General features: G+C 40.3%; 1 protein-coding gene across 3 annotated transcripts in view; it reads left to right on the top strand.

Annotated features, from left to right (window-relative positions):
- Nucleotides 1-12,784: 12,784 nt before the first annotated feature.
- Nucleotides 12,785-26,568, top strand: part of EPM2A (EPM2A glucan phosphatase, laforin) — an 82,154-nt gene continuing 68,370 nt past the window's right edge. Inside the window, exon 1 of one of the 3 annotated variants that reach the window (XM_066373065.1) lies at nt 12,785-13,190. In XM_066373065.1, the coding sequence (XP_066229162.1) occupies nt 12,872-13,190 (319 nt within the window). In that variant the 5' untranslated portion in view covers nt 12,785-12,871. The remainder of the gene's footprint in view (nt 13,191-26,568) is intronic. The other 2 variants (XM_066373066.1, XM_066373067.1) reach the window with 2 other exon arrangements.

Consider the following 26,568-nt stretch of genomic DNA (forward strand, 5'->3'; position numbering starts at 1 on the left):
TCAATTTTATGCATATTCCACAAACACATTTACAACAATAGCTATCCTATATTCTCCCAAAGGTGAGAAATCAGCTAGAGGTTTTTTTTATGTATTTATGATTTTAATTTATTGTGTTTACATAGATTCGAGTGTCCCACCGAATATATCTCCCTCCACCCCTGTGTTCCCCTTGGCGCCCCCTTTTCCACCTCCCCCCAATGCCTTCCCTCCTTCCCTCCAGGATTTTGCTGTCTTGTTCTCTATAATGCTGTGCTATGTATATATAATTCACTAATCTCCCTTCTCTGATCCCATCTTCTCTTCCACTTTTCCTCTGTCTGCTTTTCCTCTGGTCCCTTTGATCCTGCCTCTGCCTCTGTTCTGTTCCTCAGTTCACATTGTTCATTGGATTCCTCAAATGAGTGAGGTCATATGACATTTTTCTTTCTCTGCCTGGCTTATTCTACTTAGCAGGATTCAGCTAGAGTTTTAATAGGATCAAACTGGACTAAAGATTGAAGTAAATTAATTTGTATTTCTGAAAATTCAATGGAGCTTTTACCCATGTCAAAACAAGCAACTAACTAAAATCTTTAACTCAGGGAGGAAAAATCCAAAAGTGAAAGATCAACTTTGGAAAAGAAATAGTGTTATTATAAAAACCTTTGTGGATTTGCAGCTAAGTAAATTCTAGGGAAATGCAAGAAGCTGTTCCCAAAGAATAAAAAATTGTCTATATTTACATGTTCAACTTGAACAGATAATGGAAATATAACTTTTATATCAAAATCTCTCAGTTAAAAATATAAAATATAAACCCAAGAGCATAATTGAATTTTCAGTTAAATCAATGAAAAATTTTTTTAAAATAACATGCAGAGTGAGTTTTATACTTTATCTTTAAATTAGTTTGTGTGCTCTAGATTGTCTGCCTCTATCTATCTATCTACCTATCTACCTACCTTCCTACCTACCTACCTACCTATCACCTTTTCATTTACCATAAGTCTAAGGGTGGTTAGTAATTTTTATGCTTAAAAAATGCATCTTTTAACGTAAAAAAACACATCTCACTATTACACATTTAGCCATCCTCTTGGCATATTCATATATGTTCAAGCTTTTCCCTTACTTCCTCTTCAAGAAAGGTAGACACCCACCTTTTATCATGTTTCTTAGTGGATCTGAAACTGTCCCCTATTGTTTGTGGTTCCCTGATGTGGATGGAGGACTGTGTTATCATTCACAGTATTTATGCCCTTTCCCAAAAGTGTTTTATATTTTCCTTAATCACTGAATGGTAGTCATGGCTATGTGGCTTGATTTGGCCACTGAAATATGAGTTGAATTGTTTTTGTATCACTTCAAAGCAAAATCTCTAAAAACTTTTGTTTTGTTTTTCCCCATAAAAAGGCTTCTACTCATCTAGGTCATTCAGTGAACATGATGTAGAGCAGAGATACAGCCAACACAATGTGGACATGTGATATGAATAAGACATAAACTCTAGGGGTTCTAAGTCATGGATATTTTGGAGACATTTCTTACAAAAGTATAACCCAATCCTGACTGATACACCTAGTGTTTCAGTCTTTCTCAAAAGACTACTTGAAGGGAAATGTAGAGAAAAAGAATACAATGAGAATGTTTTACAGGTTGGAAGTTGGGAAGAGAAATTCCTCTCAAATCAAGAAATATATGTGTTAGCTGTCCACTGGCTTGAGAGGTAAAGAATAAAATCAAGATCAATAGGTCCTCACTGGGGTGGAGGAAGGGCTGTCCACCCGGAAGGTAAAATGGCATATAATGAAGTTAATTAACATTGCTCTTGAACACATTCCAAGCCATACAACGTCTTGGAAAATTCCAAGAGTGAGGCTTAACATGTTGATGATATACAGAACAAGTACCTTCAAAGAGTAGTAGAAGATATTCTGAAAAGGTTCTATAGTATATTGTTCCCCAAACCAAAATATCACTGACATTTTCTTGAAGCAAACCACTCTTCTTGGTCCTGAAAAGTATATGACCAGTGGATGTGTTATTGACATTTGAGGTTCCCACACAGTCAGTCCTTCCAGAAAATTACCGAGGAGAAGACTACAGAAATAAGGGGAGGTATGTCTCTGATAATTCTTCATGTTATAGGAACCTAGATTTATAAATGAAAGCAAATACATAAGACACTTAAAAATGGTTTTATAAAAGCATTAGTTCTCTTGTAGAGCAAACAAGGCTGGAACAGAGATGTCCCCCTGGCTCTTAAAAACTTGCAGTTTCAAATACAATAGTTCCTTCTCCAGATTTTCTAATGTGGGTTAAAGTGATAAACTAACTATATTAAACTGACTTAATATTAAAGGTATTAATATGGTGAAATAAATTATGTTTAATTTATTCTAGGCAAGAATTTTTAACTTGAATAATAGAATCTATTGCTACCCGACCTGAGACATACAAACTTAATTAAACCATATAATTTTTTTCATGTGAACTCAGTGGCCCTGCGGTGACTAAATCAGATGCTGAATATTTATCTAAAATTAAGAATTCTGGAAAAAATTTTTTTTCCTCAAAATGGTAATAAATTACATTTTAAGAGAAAGAATGTATTTTTAAATCTCAAAGACATTTACATAAAAAGCAATCTCATAGACTTAACCTATACAAGAAGTTAGATAACTGAGTGAAATGATTAAAAGTACATTAGCCTTGCCATGATTAATATTGTTTGCCTGGTAAACTTGTGGGTGGTGCACTCATATGCTCATGGCTGAATCGATCACAGCAATTTGTAATGTACCAATTTCCGCTGTTGTTAAGGGGCATGATTAAGATCATGTCTTCACGTTGAGCTAAGGGGTATGAAATAGCTCACCTCTAGGTTTGAAGTTTAATTGAAAAAGTTAATTAAGACCTAAGACATTTTTTTCTTTTCCCTTTTTGCTTTATAGAACTACCTGAAACTGAGATATATGTGAAACTAAGCTAAAGTGCATAGTGAAAAAGCAATTAAGTGAGGCAAGATATAGGTTTGTAGTATAACTGTTAAAAAACCATTTTCTGGCCCTGGCCGGTTGGCTCAGCAGTAGAGCGTCGGCCTGGCGTGCGGGGGACCCGGGTTCGATTCCCGGCCAGGGCACATAAGGAGAAGCGCCCATTTGCTTCTCCACCCCCACCCCCCTCCTTACTCTCTGTCTCTCTCTTCCCCTCCCGCAGCCAAGGCTCCATTGGAGCAAAGAAGGCCCGGGCGCTGGGGATGGCTCCTTGGCCTCTGCCCCAGGCGCTAGAGTGGCTCTGGTCGCGACAGAGCGACCCCCCTGGAGGGGCAGAGCATCGCCCCCTGGTGGGTAGAGCGTCGCCCCTGGTGGGCAGAGCGTCGCCCCCTGGTGGGCGTGCCAGGTGGATCCCGGTCGGGCGCATGCGGGAGTCTGTCTGACTGTCTCTCCCCGTTTCCAGCTTCAGAAAAATACAAAAAAAAAACAAAAAACCCCAAAAAAACCATTTTCTGGTATCCTTATCTTTTGTTACTCGAAAATTACTTTACCTTAAAGATGCTTCTTTCTGCATCCGCTTTTGTTGAAGCAGTCTCCAGTTTGGACTGCCAGTGTCCCCTCTCCCCCATCTCTTTGTTTTTTATCTATTCCATATTCTGGCTGCAAGCCTTCCATGACCGGATATCAAACTCAACATGTCCAGGTCTTGGTGCTCAGTCCTCCTCTGACTTGTATGGCACCTGTCTGTAGTTGTCAGTCATTTTTCTGTGACAGGTAATTTAGAATTGTTAGATTGAAAAAATTCCTTTTGTGTGCTGTCGTTCACATTTTCATTGTATTTATTTCTAGCAACAACTCCACAGACTTCTTGTGAGCAAGGATCACATATTTGTCTGTGAGTTCCAAGTCTCCTAATCCCATACTATATATTTCAAAGGAATTTGTATATTCATTGTCAGATGTGAACTAGTTGTCTTTTTGGGGAAGATTTAAAAAAAATGAAAGCATTATTCTTCCCATCTACCACTTTCAAGTGCAAATCAGTACCCTAGTGCAGTAGTCCCCAAACTCCGGGCCATGGACTGGTACCGGTCTGTGGGCCATTTGGTACCGGTCCACAGAGAAAGAATAAATAACTTACATTATTTCTGTTTTATTTATATTTAAGTCTGAACGATGTTTTATTTTTAAAAAATGACCAGATTCCCTCTGTTACATCCATCTAAGACTCACTCTTGACGCTTGTCTCGGTCACGTGATACATTTATCCGTCCCACCTTAAAGGCCGGTCCATAAAAATATTTTCTGACATTAAACCGGTCCGTGGCCCAAAAAACGTTGGGGACCACTGCCCTAGCATACTATGCTAAAAGGAGCAAATTCTCTACCAGATTTTTACGAATCAGGTTTTATGTCCTTTTTGCTTTGAAGAACAGGGGTTCAAGAGTCAAATGACTTAAAGGGATCACACGAGCTGGTGTAATACTAGTTCATTTGTTTTTTTTTGAAACAACTTTATTGCTATGTAATTTATATACCAAAGAAGTCGTTAATTAAAAATATATGAGTCAATGGATATTAATATATTCACAGATTTATGCAGCAACCACAAGTCACTTTTAGATCGTTTTCAAAACTTTCCCCCCAAATTCCATGCCCTTTACCAGTCATTCCTCATTTCCTCCTACTTTCCCTCTCCCTCCCAACCTGAGGCAACACTAGTCTACCTTTTGTCACAGATTTGCTTATTCTGGACGTTTCACACAAAGGAACTCATCCAATATGCGGTCTTTTGTGACTGGCTTCTTCACTCAGCATGTTTTCCAGGTTCAGACATGCTGTAGCATGAGTCAGCACTTCATTTCTTTTCAAGGCTGAATAATGTTTCATTGCATGGATATATCACATTTCATTGATCTAATTTTCAGCTGGTTAGACATTTGGGTCTACAGTAGCTACAGTGCCTTTAAGGTTGTGGGCCCTTCTTGTGAAATCTGGTTTTTCAAGAGAGGTAAAAAATTTGTGTATCTGCGTGAAATTATCCAATTTTTCTATTTTGATAACTATTTATATAAAAGCTCATGTGTGCCTGTCAGATGTGGTCTGTTGTTTTGTGCCCTCTGCTATAGAGAACACCAGTGGTTTCTAAGATCACAGACTAATGATAGTAAGTCACAGGGGGTTACTTCCTTCAGAGGAAATGATAGTTGCCATGGTTACAATGCCTCCATTCATGCAAGTCCTCCCACTCCTTATCCCTCTGTTCCTGATAGGGTGACTTTGTAAATAATGCGAGCCTCTCTCTCTCTCTCTCTCTCTCTCTCTCTCTCTCTCTCTCTCTCTGTGTGTGTGTGTGCACTGCCATAGAGAGAACAGCCCCTCATTCCATTTGTCACTCCAGTCTAGCTGAAATCATTTGTCACTCCATTCTAGCTGAAATTGACGTGGAATGTGAAGTCAGGTGAAGAAGAAAACCGTTTTTCTCCTCATAGGCTCCTCTGGCCTCCTATCAAGGCAGGAAGCATTAGAAACTTTGTTTCCTGTTTCACTCAGCAGTTAGAGTTCCCTGAGCTACAAAAAGGCTGTGGCATTTCTGGTCAAGTTCCTGCAGAACCGGGTCTTGGCAGAGAGTGTGGAGTCCCCCCTTTGGCAGACCCCCCCCCCCCCGCCCCCGCTAAAGGCCATCAATATCATCATGGCAGATTTATAGAATGTCTAGGCTCCTGTTCTAATTCTAGTTAGATGCATTTGTATTTGTCCAGGTTGCTACATATACTATGCTAACAGTGGTAATTTGTTGTTTTTTTTAAATAACTTTATTTATTGATTTAATGGAGAGAGGAGGGGGAAAGCAAGAAGTTTCAACTCATAGTTGCTTCACTTTAGTTGTTCATTGATTGCTTGTCATATGTGCCTTGACCAGACAAGCCCAGGGTTCGAACCAGCAACCTCAGTGTTCCAGGTCGACGTTTTATTCCACTGGGCCAGCACAGGGCAGGCAACAGTGGTAATTTGGTTAAGGATATGTCCCAATGAGTAAAAATACTGAGATTTGCTAAGCTGTGTTATTGAAAAAAATTTTGAATGCATTTGGAGTCATGGCGTTTGCTTATATAATGCCTTTGTGGTACTTGGAGTAGTGAAATATGTCACCTGGGCACTCTCCACCCTTATGGCCTCATATAGATTTTCTCTGTGGCACTAGGCTTACTTACCAAGGAGCAAGTGTTGTATTGGAAGAAAAGGGCACTCAGAGCAAGAGGCTTTGCAAGTGGTCTCCCTTCAGCTCAGGGCCTCTGTGCAGCGCTGAGCTGCATGACCATATGCTGAGTCCCTGGCTGGAGAGGCTAACGAGTCAGACACAGTTTGGTGCAATCCCGTCTGTGTCGTTTAATTAGCTGAATGTCCTTAGGCAAATCAGCAAATGTAAAAACTCAGGTCCTTCTGTATAATGGAGATCATAAGTATGTAATGGAAATCATGAGAGGATTAAATAGAATAAGGTTTGTAAGGCAACCAGTACAGTGTCTAGACCGTGTAGACAAGAGAGAAGCTGTGCAAATGAGGAGTTGCTATTGTTTATATATCGTCAAGAAAAAGTATTCAAAACTTAGAACTAAATGTAAGATGACTGTATGTCCTACAGGCTGCCGCAGTGCGTTTCAGTACTATAAGGCTAGTCATGGCTCGGTTTACCTTACACTTTTACTATTGATTACAGCCTATCCCCAAAGTTACATATGAAATCACGTAGGTGTTTATCTGTTACAGATGCAAGTGATTTTTGTCTGGTTACAGTTTTACAGCCCAGTAGGAAATAAATCAGTTTTGTGTCTAACCTAGTAGTGTGCTATTCTTTCAGTGTTTAGATAAATGATAGTATTGTGCTATTCGTTCAGTGTTTAGATATATTGTATCTTGAATTCTTTTTGACCCGTGTTTTCCATCCTTCTGGATCTCTCACTAATTTATATGAAAGTCACTGGAAAATTATACCGTGACAACTTCCGTAGTGTATGCTTGAACAGTACATATCTCTGAATAAGGGGCTGGTTCCATTAATTAAAATATGAGTACACCTTTCTTCAAAGCAACGCCTGCATTTTCAGAGCATCCCTGATTTCCTAGAGGAACTCACAGTTTGAGGGAAACCTATGTATGGTCTTTACTAATCTTCTGCTTCATCCCTTCTTTCCTATTGAAGGTCAACAACGTTCACCGCCGGTTCTCCTTTCCAGTTACCACTAACCTTCACCTGCCTCTCCGGGAACCTCCTCTTTATTCAAATGATGAAGTCAAAGAACCTTTCCCAACAAGCCATCTGCCTGCCTTCTTCTCCCCATCTCGCAGATAAGCATCTAAAAACAGTTTATGTTTGAAATAATTTTAATATAAACCCATTCAATGGGTAAGAAAAATAAGCAAAGGGCAAATTACAGAGTATTCAGATTCTTAAAAAGCACCTGTCGGGCGCCTCCTCTTTCCGCCCTCCTGCCCTCCGCAGTCTTCGTTCTCCAGGGAAGTATAAAGGAGCTGGCTCTACTTTCAGCTAACCTCTTTTCTTTTATCAAACGCTTTGCAAGTTTCCTGGGGAGTTTCACTTCATCCCTTCCAGCCACACGCTTTTATTCCTAGGGTTTGAGTTATCAAGCCTTCTACCCATTTTGAGAAAGGTGCTAACTAGCTTGCCATTCAAGTTACCCTAGACCTAGGAGGATCTTTTTACATCTGAAGGAAGCTTTAAACTGGTGTCTCTAACACTGAGGTCCAGCCACCTGACTTGGCCCTCTCCTTAAGCTAGGAAGAGTCAGCTGAGGTCAATGCCTGAGAGAGCGCAGGCTAGACGGATCTGTTGTGTGGATTAGAGGTTCTCAATGAGAAGTGTGGAAGGGGGTGCGTGTGGCTTTCACAGCCTGACAGTCGGGTGGGATGTGTGAGCAAAGGGCTGGTCAATGCTTCTGATAAGGTGTACACTCAGGGTAATTTTGTACTCGGAGCATTTTTTTTTTAAAGTAATTTTTTTTTTGGAGAAATTATAGAGAAGGAAGCATGATAGAAATGGCTGTTGGTGGCGCACTGAAAATGGAGTATCTCTCTCAGTCGGGAGGGCTGGTTGTGGAATTACTGGCATCGCCTGGAAATAGGAGATATTTATGTGTATCAAAAAGGACATGAATTGTCTGACCTGTGGTGGAGCAATGGATAAAGCATCAACCTGGAATGCGGAGGTCGCCAGTTCAAAACCCGGAGCTTTCCCAGTCAAGGCACATACAAGAAACAACTACTATGAGTTAATGCTTCCTACTTCTCGCCACCCCTCTCTCTAAAATCAATAAATAAAATCTTTTTTTTTTTTTTAAAGGACATGAGTTGTTTACATCGTTGAGAAATGTGGGATTTTTGGATAAAGCCTTGATACAGTTCACATCCTTCTACTTCTCCACATTCCTAAAGGAGTTTCAAGTAGCCTAACCTCGGAAACATCAGCTGCAATGTGCAAACATTTCTAAGCTGTAGTTGAGTTCTCTCTGGAAGGCTTTTGTTTGTGTTTTTTGTTTGCTTTTATTTTTATTTTTTTACAGCTATAAAATTGGATATAGTATATGTGACACATTAAACAAGTAATAACTTAACAGTTCTAATGGTCCTAGAACTATTTGGATGACATGTTGTTTCCATCAGTGAATATTTGTATACATACACAATATTATAAGGAAAAATTTATGACAACTCACTGACTAGTGAAAGATTGCTTTAGAAAACATAAATCTCAAAAGAGCCAAGTAATAGATTTCCCTGAGGAGTCTCTGAAAGAATTAACATTTGAATTGGATCCTGAAACCCTAAATTTAATTTATCACCCATTCTTCAAGTAATATTGTAGTTATATGTACAAGATAGCATCATAGAAATAAAATTCAAGAAAAGAATGGATTTGGTGTTTAAAAAATATTACCAGAATTACATGATTCTGCTGAGGTTATTCTTGCTTTAAATTGAACTTGTCTTTATAGTATCAAAAATCCAACCTTAAATTGACTTCATAAATAATCCTTTTCATTAAATGTTATGATTCTTAGAAATGAAAAAAAAATCTTCACATGGAGAACTAAACTAGGAAAAAGGTCTGTGCATAACACAGCGTAAAAACTAGAAAATGTCTTCCCTTTTGTGTTTTCATTACCAGCAAAATAAACATATAAAGGTGTAGAATGATCATTTTCTAGGACTTGATATCAAATCCATTCTAAATACTAAGATATTTATCTTTGTAGATTCATTGGTAAATTTAGATTGCTGCATATGCTTCGTTTGTTCCATCATTCCTAAGGATGAAGTTCGTTACAGGAAATAATTACAGGAAGCTCATTATTTATTAAGAGCTAATGAAGAATTACTCATTTAAATATGCTGGGATTTAATTGCATTCTGTAATGATTTTCCTGATAGGAAATCAAATTATGCATATTACATATAATGTAACTATGTGTATTATATATATTTTTTCATTTTTCTTTTCCAAGTGAGAGGAGGGGAGGTAGAGAGACAGACTTCTGCATGCCTCCTGGCTGAGATCTCTCCAACAACCCATCTAGGGCTGATGCTCTGCCCATCTGGGGCCATGCTCACAACCTGAGCTATTTTTAGCACCTGATGCAGAGGCTACATGGAACCATCCTCAGCAGCCAGGGCCGATGTGCTTGAACCATTTGAGCCATGGCTGTGGGAGAGGAAGAGAGAGAGAGAGAGAGAGAGAGAGAGAGAGAAGGGAAGTGGGAGGGGTGGAGAATGGAGTGTTGCTTCTCTTGTGTGCCCTGACTAGGAATCCAACCTGGAACATACACATGTCAGGCTGAGCCAACTGGCCAGGGCCTGTATTATATATAGTTTTAACTGTAAGCTTAATGAATGACTTTTATCACTGACTTTGTCCCTTCCTTGTTGTGACCTCTCTGTGCCTGTTTCCTCACATATAAAAATGGGGATAACAATAGTAGTTACTTCATAGACTTGGAGAGAGAATTATATCAGACAATACGAGTATAAAAACCACATGCTTGGCTCATAATTAGGACTCGATGTCTGTTACAATTTTCATGGTTAACAAATTCAAATGATTGACAAAGTAAGATGGAAGCTTTGCCATATGTCTTTTTCCTCTTCTTTCTAGTTGTATTTTAGTTGATATACTGTGTATCCATCACATTTGTACTATTTTAAAATCCATGTAATAAAATAAGCTGTTATAGATTTTGTTTAGGGGCTTAAAGGGAGAACTTTTAACTGCTAAAATTATTCAATGCCTTTATAATGAGAGAGGAAGAATCGTGTTTGTTCAACAAATATATTGTTTTCTATCTTTTTTGTTATTACTTTATCTATAGATTGTTGTGGAAAGAATTATTTCCCCTTTACTTCTGTTATTTTATTAAAATAAAATAGCCAAACTATACCTTAAAATTATGGTTACAAAAGATCTTAGCATGCCAAACATTTCAAATACCACATCTGTTTTCAAATACATAATTACATTGTGAGAATATAAAAACAGTCAGAAATGACACATGCCAACTTCAGGATTGTGGTTGCTCCCCAGAAAGGAGGGAGGTAAATAGTATGAGGAGGGAGGGCTCTGTGCCTATAAAGTTTTATTTATGAAAAAGGAGGATCTGAGGACAATATGGCAAAATATTTATGTCCCTGCCGGGCTTGGTGGGGTAGATGTCACAAGGTACTTTATTGTTCTCTCACCACCTTGGAAAGAATTTTAATCTAAAATGGAACTAGAGGATATAAAATGGAATATCTCAGTTATGTGCCCCCAGGGACACAAAACATAAAGAATGACAGACTGATTTCCTGTAAATTCCTGATTTACATAAAACTGATAATATGGGACTTTTCTAAATGATAGGGAGTTTATCAGTGGTTACTTCACATTGGGAAATTTTGCTTATGGTTTTCCGGAGACATGAATAAGAAATGACCTAGATTGGGTTGATCTTGCAAAATAAACCGAATTGAATTTTGTTTGTATGACTGGACTGAATTTGTCTGCTCAGAAAACATTTCAAACTGTTCTTTGTTTGTTTCTTATTGTAACAGATATTGTTTAACTGAACTCTCCCCTCTTCACATTCCCTGCCCATAAATGCAGCCTACTTTAAACCCTCAATAGACTTGCTTATACCTTGCTACGGTTTTCCTCTGGATTCCTGAATATACTCACATTTTGGACAATTTTGAGCTTGCCACACTCAGTATATCTCTTTGTTTAGGTTGACAATGACCAGTATTCAGGTTGGAAGAGCTGAATACTCTTACTTGGTGGGAACAATGCCATCTGGAAAGTACACAAGAGATGCAGCAAGCTTCCTTCAACAAGAAAGCCCTAACCTGTCAGTTCCTAGTGTTCTTGCATAGCCAAATGACTCTTAATATCCTCAAGTTAGTCTCAGAATATTCTGTAAGAGCCATTTGAATAAAAGGACTCACATGTCACTGTGATTCAATGTCTGCTTTGCTAATGAATCAGCCATATTTGGCCAGCCTTGCTGTCTTCACATTTTTCTTTGTGTTTATCCTTAAGCTTAGCAACTAACCAAACAGAGTGGAATATCAATATTTAAGAGTAAAATGTATTATTAACTTACTAATTGTTCTTCAGAGAGACTGAGTTTGTATGGTTTATATTTTTGTACTTGCTGTTTTACTTATTCAGAATGCGTGACATTTTGGCTTTCTTTCGCTATTCGCAAGCTTTAAAATACTGGTAAAATGTCTCTGTATATCTTTAGTTCACATAAAAGATTGTTATGTTGTTTGTGAATATACAAATGTAAGAACAGGAAGACAATTTTATTAAAGAATCAAAAAGTAGTCAATATGTAAACAGGACAAAAATGAAGCCCTACTACTACTCATGTAAGTAGTTTTCTTTTGACCAAATAGCTATATATGTGTGTCTTGACATAAAAATATTTTAACACTGCTGACTTTTACTGAAAGCCAATTTTCACCAAAAGGTTCTATTTTTACACCACTTTAAAAATTGTGAACGTCCTACATTTATAATCACAGAAAGGTTTTTGCTTTAGTTTACCTTGGAAAGGTAATACAAACCCATTTTGCACATACTAAAATAACCTGGTTGTTTTTTGTTTGTTTGTTTGTTTGTTTTGTTCTTTTTAAAGAAAGTGATCGTGTTTTATTTCAAACACTGAATTGGACCAGGTGAGGGAAACACTGTGGTTTTGCATCAGCTCTGGGTTGTGAATGACACCTCTTCCCCCCCCCCCCCCCAATAAGAGAACCTCGGGTGTTGGCAGAGTCTTTCAAGATCATTATTTTATACCCTCCTTTTACAGAAAAGGAGCCTGGGCCGCGAGAGAGGAAGGGACCTGTTTAAGGTCGGCGCTCTACAGAGTCCTGATCCAGGATCCGCCCCCAGCTTCGCCGTTACGGCGGCTGCTTTCTACATGCCATTCCCTTTTTCTGCAGGAACCTCTTGATTTCCATCCAGTCTTCTGGAAAGATGACTACAAAAATCGTAGTAGGGCTTATAAGAGGTTTTCCTCCTTCGGAACCCTGTTTTCTTTCCCGTTTGGGCTTCCTCCGCATCCCCAGCCGCCCCGCGGGGCAGGTGCAGCCCGCTTCCGCCCGGCAGGCGCGGGGCGGCTCCCGCTGGCCCCGTCCGCGGCCTCGGCCCTGCTCCGGCGCCGCGTGATGCAGCCCAAAAAAGGGCCAGCCTCGCACGTGTCCCCGCAGGCGCCCGGGCCTCTCGCGTCCGGGCCCCGCGCCGGCTGCCCAATCGCCGCGGTCGCCTCGCGCTCCGGCCGCGTGTGCTGCCCGAGGACGCCGGGCACCGGGAGCCACGCCGCCCGCCCGCCGCCATGCGGTTCCGGTTCGGGGTGGTGGTGCCGCCCGCGGTGGCCGGCGCCCGGCCGGAGCTGCTGGTCGCGGGGTCGCGGCCCGAGCTGGGGCGCTGGGAGCCGAGCGGGGCCCTGCGCCTGCGGCCGGCGGGCGCGGCGGGCGCGGCGGGCGCGGCGGGTGCCCCGGGGGCGCTGGCGCCGCAGGAGCCGGGCCTGTGGCTCGGGGAGGTGGAGCTGGCGCCCGAGGAGGCGGCGCGGGACGGGGCGGAGCCGGGCCGCGTGGACACGTTCTGGTACAAGTTCCTGCGCAGGGAGCCGGGAGGAGAGCTGTCGTGGGAAGGTACGGGAGCGGCCGCCGCGCTCGGCCCGCGCGCTCGGCCCGCGCGCTCGGCCCGGACCCTGACTTCCGGAAGCCGCCCCCGCTCTGCTGGCCAGACCCGCACCGCCCGCGGCGACAGCGGCCCGCGGCGACAGCGGCTCCCGACCGAGCCTCTAGGCTTTCCTGTGCCCTCGCCTGCCCTCTGCCCTTTGTCCTCGAACCTCCGCCTTCTTTCCCGCACGCCCAGGACCTGGTTCATTTCCAGTCCGTTACCCAGGTTACGGTGGCATCGCGGGCCAGTTCCCTCCGTCCCGGACACCCAGGGTCGCTTCCCCCTCGCTCCTTCCCTGCGCCGGGTCCCTGACTGCCGGGTCAGCCCCGCTGCGCGTGTGTTCACTGCTCAGTTCTGCCTCGATTCTTTATGGGTCCTCCTTTTCTTGCCCTGTGCACTAAAAAAATGACCCAACCAGTGAAGGCATCCCTTTTGCTAATCCTAGACTGTAATGTGCCAGTTACTGTATGGTTTCCCCCCTTAGATGTGAGAGTGAACTGATCCAAAGACGATGAGTTTTTCTCTTTGGGGATTTTTTTTTTACACCGAATATTTGATAGTTGAGGCATGCTCTGATTTCTTAAAACATAAAAACAATAATGTTGGTTAAAAAAAATCAAATAAGTGCACAAGGTAAAAACCTGTTTCCTTTACACATCTTAAGGCCACTTACTTCCCAGTATATGCATTGCATGTGTGTCAGTGTCACTCGATATAGATGTCTCTCATCTTTTTAAAATGGCACCAAAATATTCTGCAGGTACTGATGCGCATTTAGGCGGTTTTTTGTTTTCCTCTGTAGAAGCGGTGATAGCCCAGTTGAAAACCTGTAGAGTTACCTTTAAGCATTTGGAAGTGTTTCTGTAGGGTCGATTCTATGAAATGAGATCATTAGATCAAAGTGTAGTCCCTATTTTATTACATTTCAACGGGGTCATACCAATGTAGAGTTCATCCAGGGATGTGAATTTGCACAGCTCTTTGTTTAAAAAAAAAAAAATGGAGCATATGATACTCATAGTTGTCTAACACCAATGAAAGGAAGGCCTCTTTAAGTTTTTATGACAAAGATAGGCCATTTAGTCCGTAGTGAAGTGGAAACAAGGAATCAGCGAAGAAGCTGTGTATTCTGTGAAATGCTACATATTTACCCTCGTGCCTCTCTTTGTACCCCTGGGTTACATGGTCTGGTAGCACTCACTGACCTTTTGCGTTTCCGTGCCAGAACTGAAGGTCACCCTCTTCAGATTTTGCCCTTCTTTACAGCATACGACTGTTGCTAATAGTAGTATACATACTTATTTTTTATAATAAAATAATATCTGATACTTTTAATAATTAAAGTGGTAAAAAAACAAAGGTCTTCCCAGCCCCCTCCTTTTCTGTTTTTAGCTTTTCTAAAAACTTATTTACTTATACAGTATTACTTTTTTTTTTTTTTTTTTTTACAGAGACAGAGAGAGTCGGAGAGAGAGATAGATAGGGACAGACAGGAATGGAGAGAGATGAGAAGCATCAATTATCAGTTTTTCGTTGTGGCATTTTAGTTGTTCATTGATTGCTTTCTCATATGTGCCTTGACCATGGGGCTACAGCAGATTGAGTAACCCCTTGCTCAAGCCAGCGACCTTAGGTCCAAGCTGGTGAGCTTTTGCTTAAACCAGATGAGCCTGCGCTCAAGCTTGCGACCTCGGGGTCTCAAACCTGGGTCCTCCACATCCCAGTCCGATGCTCTATCCACTGAGCCACCGCCTGGTCAGGCTTATTACTATTTTCTTAATGTACCAACTTCAACTTTTCTGTTTTTAGATTTTTCTCTCTTACCATATAAATTATATTTTATTAACATCAGACAGTATCTAGTAACAACTGGTGTATATCCCTAAAGTCAACTATGATACTTCGTATGAAATATGAAGAAATTTAGCTTAGTTCATTATTTCTCTTCCCCTGCTAATTTTTATATTATTTTAAATTATATAAAACATACATATTTGTTATATATAAACTATTTTTGTTTTATATAATTTATATAGTTTTTTGTTGTTGTTGTTCTTTTTTAGTGTATGTGAGAGGGAGAGAGAGACAGCCAGCCAGACAGGGACAGATAGACAGGAAGGGAAAGAGATGAAAAGCATCAATTCTTCATTGTAGCACCTTAGTTGTTCATTGATTGCTTTCTCATATGTACCTTGACCTCGGGGCTCCAGCGCTCAAGCCAGCAACCATGGGGTCATGTCCGTGATCCCATGCTCCAGCTGGGAACCCCGCACTCAAGCGGGTGAGCCCATGCTCAAGCCGGCAGCTTTGGGGTTCTGAACCTGGGTTCTCAGCATCCCAGGCCAACACTCTACTGTGCCACTGCCTGGTCAGGCTATGTTCTGTTTTATACTTGTTACTATACCTTCCTATTTTGGATTGATAGGTTGATTCTAAGAACTGTAAGTTAACAAAGAGCATTATGAGAACCGGTGTAGCCTGTGTTTAGGAGCAAGTATTACAGAGCCAGAATGCAGGGGTTCACTAACCAATGTGTGACCTTGGCAAGTCACTTAACCCCACTGTGCTGCTTCAAGGACATAGAATAGGCTGTGTATTAAGTGTTAAGTATGTGTTGTTATTTTTACTATTATGGTTAGGAAATAATTACTGAAGAACCAAGTAGTTTTAATAAACGCATAGAAAAGGGAATACAATTCTGCGATAAGAAGCCATATATATATGTATATATGTTAGAATCAGTTTGTTGATATCTACAAAATAGCTTGTTACGATTTTGATTGGGATAGCATCTAATCTACAGATCAAGTTCCAAAGAATTGACATCTTATAAATGCTAAATCTTTCAATCTATGAACATGGAATATTTCTGTATTTAATTAAGTCTTTATTAAATTTTTATTAGGGATTTGTAGTTTTCCACGTAGAGATCCTATACATATTTTGTTAGATTTATACATAAGGCTTTTCTTTGCTGCTATTTTAAGTGGTTATATTTTTTAATGTCAATTTAAAATTTCAGTTTCAATTGTTTATTGCTGGTACAGAGGAAAGAAGTTGACTTTCATATCTATAGAGTTTTGTTTGAATGCTGGACATGTTAGTTTTACATTGTTTCAAAGAGTATGAATTTTTCCCCCTTGCAGTTATTTGTGGATTTGCTTGCTCCTTTTGAGGCTTATCTTGAAGGTTTATAAGGGTAGGTCTATAATAGCTTTTACTGTAGGCTCACTTTAGCCTCCAAAGGGCACAACTAAGCCATGTTCTTTCTAGATTCTCTACTGAATGCCCATGTGTTATACAAGATCTCCTCACTCTGGTGCAAACTCAGGTGTGCCCAGTTCTGTGTGAGCACTATTTTTTTCTTTTTGCCTCTTGTTCTTTGCATAGCTCTGGCAAATTAACTATATGCGTTCATAGATTGGATGCAGCCAAAGAGTATTGGAGACTTTAAAAAAATTTTCCCATTGATTTGAGAGAGAGGGAGAGAGGAGAGAGAGAGAAAGAGTGAGAGACAAAGAGAGAGGGACCAAGAGGGAGGGGTAGGGGGAAGAGAGAGAGAGAGAGGTGGGGGGGGGGAGAGAGAACGAGAGAGAGAGAGAAGCATCACCTTGCTGTTCCACTTAGTTGTTCCATTTAGTTATGTACTTATTGATCGCTTCTCCAATGTGCCCTAACTGGGGATCAAATCTGTGACTTCAGCATGCTGGTATAGCATTCTATACACTGAGCCATCGGGGTCCCTAGGCCAGGGTCCCTAGGAGACCTTTATGCAGATTTGTGGACCTCTTTCTCTGCATGGTTTTATCATCTCTGGAATTTGGTTCTACAAATTCTAATCACTTTGTTTTTCCCAAGTTTGGATTTCTATTTCCTCAATAACAAGACTTTTGGGCTCTATTTGGGATCACTTATCTGTGTCATGGTTCAGAAATTCCCTATGGGTAGAAAGCTATGGCATTCATATTGTTTATCTTGTTGATTTTCCTTTTCTCAGGGATTATAGTCCTGTACAACCTTTAGTTTAACATTTAAAAACAGTGTTTTGTTTATTTTTCCACTTTTCTAGCTGCTGCTTTTATAGGCAGTTTCTCCTTCTGTCTCCCCCAGTACCTGATACTAGTCCTTTGCCATGGGAACTTAAATGGAAATTTTGTTGCTTTTAGATAACTTGTTCATGCTTCTTAGAAGCAGAATAAAGTTCTAATTTTAGGGAAAAGAAAAATATTGTTGCCTGATCACAAGTTGAAGAGGGAAAAATGTTATGAAATTATTATTTTTTTTCAAAAGGTGGTAGAGCAAGTACAGTCTTAAAAATGTGCCTTGGTGCTTCTATGGAGACAAAATAATAAACTAGATAAGGCATTAGAATAAACCAGCAAAACATATTCTATGGTGTGTAGGGATATATAAACCCAGATGTTAGAGGTTTATACCTCAGTAATTGTGTTTCTTTGTGTAAAGGTAATACTCATGAGTGTTTGGGATTTGAGAATGAATGAGAAGAAGATTTATAAGTTGGATTTGTAGAAAGCCAGAGAACACACAGCCTAACGAGATGAGGGAAGTCGGAGGCTATTTCAGCTTTCTGGGAAAGAGACAAGTTCAGCTGGCAGGTCAGCTGTGACCAGCTGGGCCTCCACCAGGTGTGAGAGATGGCTCTTTGTCTTGGCACCAGAGTTGGTGCCCAGGCTTCTGTTACAGTAAGCTCATTAAAATGTTCTGTTATTCCAACACCATCAAAAATTTGAATTCTGTGGCCTGGAAAAGTTTTCTCAGTTTTCTGCTCTGACGGTGGGATCCTGGGCCATGTGTAGCTGGTGCAGGTCTGTGGAACACACTGGAGTGAGAAGCCTAACATTTTAAGTTCCATGACCTTCATGTTTTTAAATGTTAAACCATAGTGTCACATTTACATAGAGCTTCATCCTGAATTTTAGCTAACTAAATCATAGGGAGTTAGAGGAAGGGCTACTATGCAATGATTTTCTTTTTCAGTGAAGTTGCAGAAGGATCTAAACAGTTTTCTTAAGCCAAGAGAATTTTTATCGTCATTTGATCTGTTATTACCATCATTTGTGGATGTTATACTTGTAGATCTTATGAAGTATTTGTACCCTTGGAAAGAGTTAATATGACATTTACATTCATGTCTTTTGCCATAAATGACCAACATATTATCTTCTTCACTGACTGAAATCTCTAAAAATCTATAATATTTGATGAGTGTGGCAATCAGTATATAGACCATTCTAGAACTAGACTAATTTGGACTCCTATTCACAGGAAACTATATTTGAGGATTGCACTGCTATAGCCATGATCTTAGATTCAGAACTGTTCTAAATACCATATATTGAATTCTGAGGTTGTGGAAATTCTGAATGTTGTGTAAAAAGCCATTGGTTCAAAGTATACCTTTAACACTTACTAGTTTGGAATAATTATGAAGAAGAATTGAGTTGATATATGTGAACATTCTTTGTAAATGGGAATAATTTTGTTTTAATAATATTGACCGAAAATTTTGTCACTGGATTTTTAATGTTTTTTATTTTTTTTATAATATCTCATGTTTTATTAGCAATGAAGGAGTATCCCTTAAAAAACATTATTTGTAACAACATGGATAGACCAACCTAGAGGCTATTATACTAAGTGAGGTAAGTCATACACTTACCTTTTTAAATGTATGGATTCCTGGGTCAATCCCAGGCCCAAGAATCTCTAGGAATAGAGCCTGGATATCCATGTGGTTTTAAAAGCAGTTTTAGTGAGATATGATTTACATACCATAAAATTCAACCCTTTAAAGCATGTAGTTCAGGGGTTTTATTATACCCACAAGTTGTGTAACCACCAACACTAAGTCTGCTACATTTCACCACTCCAGAAAAATACCCTGTTCTCATTCCTAATCAATCTCCATCCCTCCCTCCCTCATCCTCTGGCGAACACTAATGCCTCTTGTGTCTCTGAATTGGCCTATGCTAGGTACTTCTTATAAATGGAATCATACAACATGTGGCCCTCTGTAACTGACCTTTTTCACTTCGTGTAATGTTGTTAAGGTTCACACATATTGTCATATCTCATGCATGTGTCAATACCTCATGCCCTTTTATTGTTGAGTAATATTTTGTTGTATAGATATAACACATTTTGCTTGTTCTTTCAACAGTTGATGGACATGTGGGTTATTTTAATTTTTTGGTAATGCTGCTGTGCACATTTATGCACAAATTTTGTGTGCACGTATGTTTTCACTTCTTCTGGTTATATACCCGGAAGTCATATTGCGAAGTCATAAGGTAATCCCCTGGTTTAACTTTTGAGGACATGCCAAAGTCTTTTTACAATGTGATTGTACCATTTTGCATTCCTACCAGCAGTATATAAGAGTTTCAGTTTTTTCACATTTTTGACAACAACTGCTATTGTCTGTATTTTTTATTTTAACCACCCTAGGGGGTATAGAGTGGTATCTCATTTTGATTTTTTTTTCCTAAGGATAGATGATGTTGACTCTTTTTTTTCCATGTGCTATTGGCCATGTGTTAGTCAGGAGGCACACATATATGTGCATATGATCTTGGGAAAATGTTTATTCAGATCCTTTGCCTATTTTAAATTGGATTATTTGCTTCTCAGTTATTGAGTTGTAAGGGTCCATGTCTTCTAAAAGTCATGGGCAGGTGACATTGATACAGATAATTCTTGTTTGGGATAGGCAGCTGACATACCTAATTGGACTGGATATTGCAGCTTTTACTTTGAAATGAATGAATTGGTTTCGTATAGAGCTTCATTTTGCTCTAAACGAATAAGGCAATAGGGTTCAGTGCTGGTTTAATGGAACTGGATGTAGGTGCGTTTATCCTTCTTGGTCAACCCTCATATTACCAGGTTCATCTTTCTGTGCACTTCCATAAGTGTCAGTGTGCTTTGGGCTTCTCTCCTCAGGTCACCTGTATCTCAACTACATCCCTTCTTTGGAAGACCTTGAATCCTGTGATGATAGAGCTTTAGCATTAATCTCTTTTCTGGGCTGCAGGCTTATATAGCCTGTTGTCTATCAGACTTTCATTTCTGGATTTCTTGTAAGTACTTTAAACTCAATATATCTAAACCTCAACTTATGAACAACCTTCACAAAGCTCCTTTTTCTGTGTTCCCACCTTAAAGACACCACAGCTCAGTCGCTCAGTATATGGAAACATAAGACCCTCTTAGGCTGGGCTGCCTGCATCTTCAGTATGATGAGCATTTCCTAGGCTACATCCTTAGAGACTGATTTAGTAATTCTGGGGTTGGCCAGGGAATAAGGATTTTATAATTGTCTCAGTTGCTTTCGATGTGGGAGATCACTGTGAGGGTTCTGCAGTGGAAATATTTTAGTTCTCCCCACCTTCCTCCCAGCCCCTAATCACCCCTTTTTATTTTCTTCCTGTTGCTTCTGCTGTAGTTGGGTTCCTTGGCATTTCAGCGGACTTCTACATGATCTAACTCAGTGGTAGTCAACCTGGCCCCTACCGCCCACTAGTGGGCGCTCCAGCTCTCATGGTGGTGGTAGCGGAGCAACCAAAGTAGAAATAAAAAGATAGATTTAACTATAGTATAAATAAATTGTTTTATAAAGACTTATTCTGCCAAACTTAGCAAAAATCCAACATTAAGTACTTGGTAAGTAATTATTATTATATGCTTTAACTTGCTGTAACTCTGCTTTATAAATGTTATAAAGTAAAGTTACTTCCCTACTTTATAAATCACCATTGCTGTGGAACCAGTGGGTGGTTAGAAAATTTTACTACTAACAGAGATACAGAAGTGGGCGGTAGGTAGAAAGAGGTTGACTCCCCCTGGTCTAACTTCTTCATGTCCCTCGTCTGCTCAGTCATCCCTCTGCACTGCTACCAGCATTACCTGCCTAAACACAGCTTGGATGTGTCACGTGATTAAAATGATTTGATGATTTCTTAGTTCCTGTAAAATAAATCTGAGCCTCACAGTATGACCTTTCAGGTTCCTCACAACCTGGCAGTTCTAGCCACCTAAACTCTTATTTTCCCCAACATGTTAATGGCACTCTTTGTGAGTGCTATCCCCTTTTTGTGGATTTATGTCAAAACTGTGCTAGTCCTAGGTTTGCAATGACCCATGTGACATTATTCCACTGGCTTCAATGTGATATTTTGAAACCCTGTCGGAGGCAGCCTCGTGAAATTGAAACAAAACATTGTGATTAATCCATAGCAGTCACATGTGCATATGCACATTTCTTGGGATTAGGGGACGGATTAGTATTTTAATCCTTACGGTGTATCTGCCCTGGTCCATGTGGGCCATTGCTGGTAAGACTGCTTTATTTTCTCCAGCAGCTGCCTAGCCCATCAGCGTAGGTTGGATCCAGCACAAAGGCTTTCATTAGCGCTTCTGGTCAGAAACTTAACTTCCAGCTTCAGTGGAGGGAAGGAACAGCCTGCGGTCCTCCGGCGGGGGCAGGTGCTACGGAGCTATGAGAAATAGTGCGCGGTTTAGTGAACTCACGTGTTTTGGGCATACACACACACACACACACACACACACACACACACACACGCATGCATACACACACGATTGGTGCACGTGCTGGCTCTGTGGCCCCCACTCAACTGGCTGTCGGTTTCACATAGATACGTTCAGCAACCCTAATGTGTTTGTGTTGGGCCCCGGTATGATTTGTGTGCACCTGACTCTTACACTGCCACCCACCTGGCTATAATTCTGTATAGCTTTGTAACCTGGTCCTTCACTGGCCACAGGTAAAGCCTGCAGGTTGTACTGATAAAGTGCTCTGTCCAGAATGGCACTTAGAGTCATAATTCATATGTGCATACATTCTAAATAACCTTTCTCTACTTGTCTAGTACGCACTCATTTCTGTCTCACCTGCCTGACCCTAAACATTCCAAACCTTTAGCCCTCTATGATAACCCTTTCTTCTAATATTTAAGTAAGATAGCTTGAATTCCCACCCCACATGCTGATAGATCTGACCTCTTTCCTCTGCGTCTCTCAGAGCCACGTTTCCTCGGTGTGTATGGGGAAGTCGGGGCATGTCAGACTGTTGCTGTGTACCAGTGTCCATGTGCTCTCTCCATGGGAGGGTTATCCTGCGTTGAGAAATGTCATGTGGCTAGCTTCGGTCAATAAAATGTGATGGGAACCGTTGTATGCCATTTCCTGTTGCTTCACCTCACTCCTCTGTCACTGCATAGAGATTATAGAAATTATTATTGGTACTCCAGATAGTGGTGGCTTTGTCTGCTGGTCCCGATATGAAGATGGTGAGAATGTGAGAAAGCGCCCTTAGCCAGTCTGCGGTATCTTCTGGCATGGGAGGGAATTAAACGTTTGTTCTTCCGTGTCGCCGGTATTATGGGGTTGCTTGTCATCACTGCATGCCCCAGGACTTACAGCAACGCCTGGCGTGTGACAGGTGTTCATCACATACTTCATAAGTGAATGAACGTGAGCAGTGCACTTTCCAGGTGCCTCGAACTGGAACACTCATACTCTCCATCCTCCCATCATCGGTGTGGTCCAGGATAGAGATGCACTATTGTCTTAAAGCAACAATTATTATAAAAGACATTTTAGGAACCCCCCCCCATTTTAATAATTAAAATGGACATGCATACGATATGGAATACAACACAAATCTTAAACATGTTTTTAAAAGGTTAGGTTACTACTACTTCAAGCTACACTCCCAAGACCCCTTGGAAATGTTTGAGAAGCCTTGATAGTCTCTGAGTCTGGTTTTTCCTCTAGGAAATACAGTGTTTGAATGAACGTAGAGGTGTCAAAGGCTCTTTAAGGAGGGACTCTGTGGTGTGAGCAGCAATGAAGTGGGAGCCAGCAGCCTAGGGCTCCAGTACTTGCTTTGCTGCTGAATAAACATAGAACCCTGTAACATCACGTCATCTACTAGGACCTCAGGAAAAGATATATTCACGCTTCTGCTATCTGTCCCACTGTATTGTTAAGGAATAATATTTTTGAAAGTATTTTGAAAATTCTTAAGCTCTGTCATTCCAACTGAAAAGTGCATGAAAGTCTTGCAGTGTTTTCAAATTTGAAAGTTTTGTTTATACTGTACTTCCATTGGGTGGCAGTATTTCACTGTACTCTACTACACTCACACAGTTTGTTTATAATCTCATAGAAAAGAATTTAATCAACATCTTTTTCTCTCCCAATCTTACCTTTCCCTTTTCCCATCCCATGCTCTCTTTAGCTCCTAAAATAATTTTGAGAAAGTGTTAGCATTAATTTGAAAAAGAGACTCTTTTTTAAATGACTCTTAGGAACAGTCTCTCTAAGTCTTGGCAATTTATCCATAATTTCTGCTTTATTTTGGAAGAAGTGTTAGATAGCTTAATTTTGCTCAGATGTGAGCAAATTACTTTGATGTAGATAATTAAAATCAGTTAAACATCACCTCCAGAAATCTTGCCATTGAAACTTTTGTGAATGCTTTAACAATTATTTTTTTCCAGTAAGCTCATGCAGACATTTTTTAAACTGACAACAGTAGTCACACTTGTTTTATCTTCAAGATTTTGAAGTTGTTATGCTGAATCCTTTGATGTCTCTGACATGTGTGAGAAATATTTTATCGTGGTTCCAGATCTGTTTTCTTTGCATCAGAATTTCTTAGACAACAGATTTCACAAATGGAGAAATCAGAAAAATATAAAGTATTATAAGTTATTCCTTGCTAACTTCTGTTGATATTGAAGTTTCAATAGAAGCGATAGCCTAGGACTATTAGAGTAGCCTTGTCCTGTAGTGTGGAAAAAAATTAGAAATCTTTAGGAAAGTAATGGATTATTTGTTTTCTTCTGTAAGGAGACCATTGCTGCAATTTTTAAACCTCCTTAGTCACTATATTCTGTACAAGAGAAAGTAGCTATTTTGAAAAATTAGGCTGTTGAATAGTTATTTATAAAATTGATATACATAGAGAAATCTTCATTTTTAAGTGGCCAACACTTGATTGATAAAAATTTTTAATTGTTTTATGCTAAATAAATCTTTGCTGTATTCAGGGAGGAGAAAAAAGTTATAAAAAATGGATGTCTAAACTTTAATTGGTATGTTATTGAAAATTTTATACTTTTCTCTTATGGTTATAAATATGAACCACATTTTCTGCCTTCTAATATACAGGATAATGATAACATGTATGCATTGTGTGTATGAGCAATAAAAAATTTTTTTGGAGGGAGGATATTTAATAGCTTCTCATCGATTCTCAAAGGAACTTGTGATTCACATCAAACAAACGAACAAACAAACAAAACCCCTGATATCTCATCATTATTACATATTTTTGAATCAGGTCAAAATTGCTTTAGAAGTTTAACTTATCAAAGATTAGCCCCTCATTAGTACAAGGAGAAAATGGAGGAATAGTGTATCTTATTTTCTGTACAGGATTTTAGAAACATCTCCCAATTTCTTTTTTAGACAAATTAAAAGGCAACTGGCTGGCTAGTAGATTAGAGGGGTCACTGCAAGGTGAACACCTGAACCTTAAGTGCTCAGATTAATAAACGTGAAGGACATGTGGGTGTATGCAAGTGGCAGGTCAAGTCACTTGTCTAGGTGCTTTCCTGCTAAATCATTTTATTAGTGATTTCGGAAGCTTGCTTATCAAATTTGCTGATAAGAGAAAACTGGTAGAGCTAGCTGTTATTTTGTTTGAGAGAAGCAGTATGCAGTATGCAAAGTAGTAAGTCCCAAAGATAAGAAGAAACAGACAAGAAGCAATTAATAGAACTTAAGTCTTTTTTTTTTTTTTTTGTATTTTTCTGAAGCTGGAAACAGGGAGAGACAGTCAGACAGACTCCCGCATGCGCCCCACCGGGATCCACCCGGCACGCCCACCAGGGGCGATGCTCTGCCCACCAGGGGGCGATGCTCTGCCCCTCCGGGGCGTCGCTCTGCCGCAACCAGAGCCACTCTAGCGCCTGGGGCAGAGGCCAGGGAGCCATCCCCAGCGCCCGGGCCATCTTTGCTCCAATGGAGCCTTGGCTGCGGGAGAGGAAGAGAGAGGCAGAGAGGAAGAGGGGGGGGGTGGAGAAGCAAATGGGCACCTCTCCTATGTGCCCTGGCCGGGAATCGAACCCAGGTCCCCCGCATGCCAGGCCGACGCTCTACCGCTGAGCCAACCGGCAAGGGCCAGAACTTAAGTCTTGAATTGCATGAACAAATTACTTTATAAACATTGAGAACAGTTCAGAGGAAATAGATTTTGGAGTTTCAGCTGGTTTTGGTGTAGGAAGAAGTTAGCAGAGTTTGGGCAGAGATTGGTCAGAATTTGTATAGTCGCTGAGTTACTGGGAAAATCAGTGATTTTATCTTTGGAACACATGAGCCCGTGTGAAATAACTGTCATTGTAGTCTTGTCTTGAAACATATAGGTCTGAACAAAGATTTTATTAAAAACAACTTGACCTCTTTTATTGGTTTACATGTTTTGCAAGTAAGTGCAGATTTACAAGTGGACTTGAAGGACTGCAAGTAATGTAGGAGAAGAATAGTAGCTAAGACCTGTTATTAAATTGTTATTGGACACTGACCATAGTAGGTCCTGTGTTTAGTGTTTTAAATGGATTATCTAAGTGAATTCACTCACAACTCTGAGATAGATAGCAATACTAGGTTCCCTTATCACAGGGGTCGGGAACCTTTTTGGCTGAGAGAGCCATGAACTCCACATATTTTAAAATGTAATTCCGTGAGAGCCATACAACGACCCGGATATGTTACGCATTATCCAATAAAAATTTGGTGTTGTCCCGGAGAACAGCTGTGATTGGCTCCAGCCACCCGCAACCATGAACATGAGTGGTAGGAAATGAATGGATTGTAATACATGAGAATGTTTTATATTTTTAACGTTATTATTATTTTTTATTAAAGATTTGTCTGCGAGCCAGATGCAGCCATCAAAAGAGCCACATCTGGCTCGCGAGCCATAGGTTCCCAACCCCTGCCTTATCACAAATGAGAAAACAGAGGCACAGGTTGCTGGAATGGCTGTCTCACTATTATTTAGAAGCAGTAGAGAGTATAACTTGGAATGGAGTTTAAGTCTGAATGTTGAGCCCATGCACTTAACTGCTGTAATATTCTGCCTCCCGGGAGAAGAGCATGATGGAACCAGCGGAGGAGGGTTTCAACAGAGAGTGGTCACTATCATTAAATGCTGCAGGCAGGTAAAGAAAGATGAAAAACGAACCTGACAGGAGATGAGTTCATTTAAAGTTTTTTTCAGTCAAGTGTTGAAGGCAG

The sequence above is a fragment of the Saccopteryx leptura genome, chromosome 3 (assembly GCF_036850995.1).
Source record: "Saccopteryx leptura isolate mSacLep1 chromosome 3, mSacLep1_pri_phased_curated, whole genome shotgun sequence".
Lineage (NCBI taxonomy): Eukaryota > Metazoa > Chordata > Mammalia > Chiroptera > Emballonuridae > Saccopteryx > Saccopteryx leptura.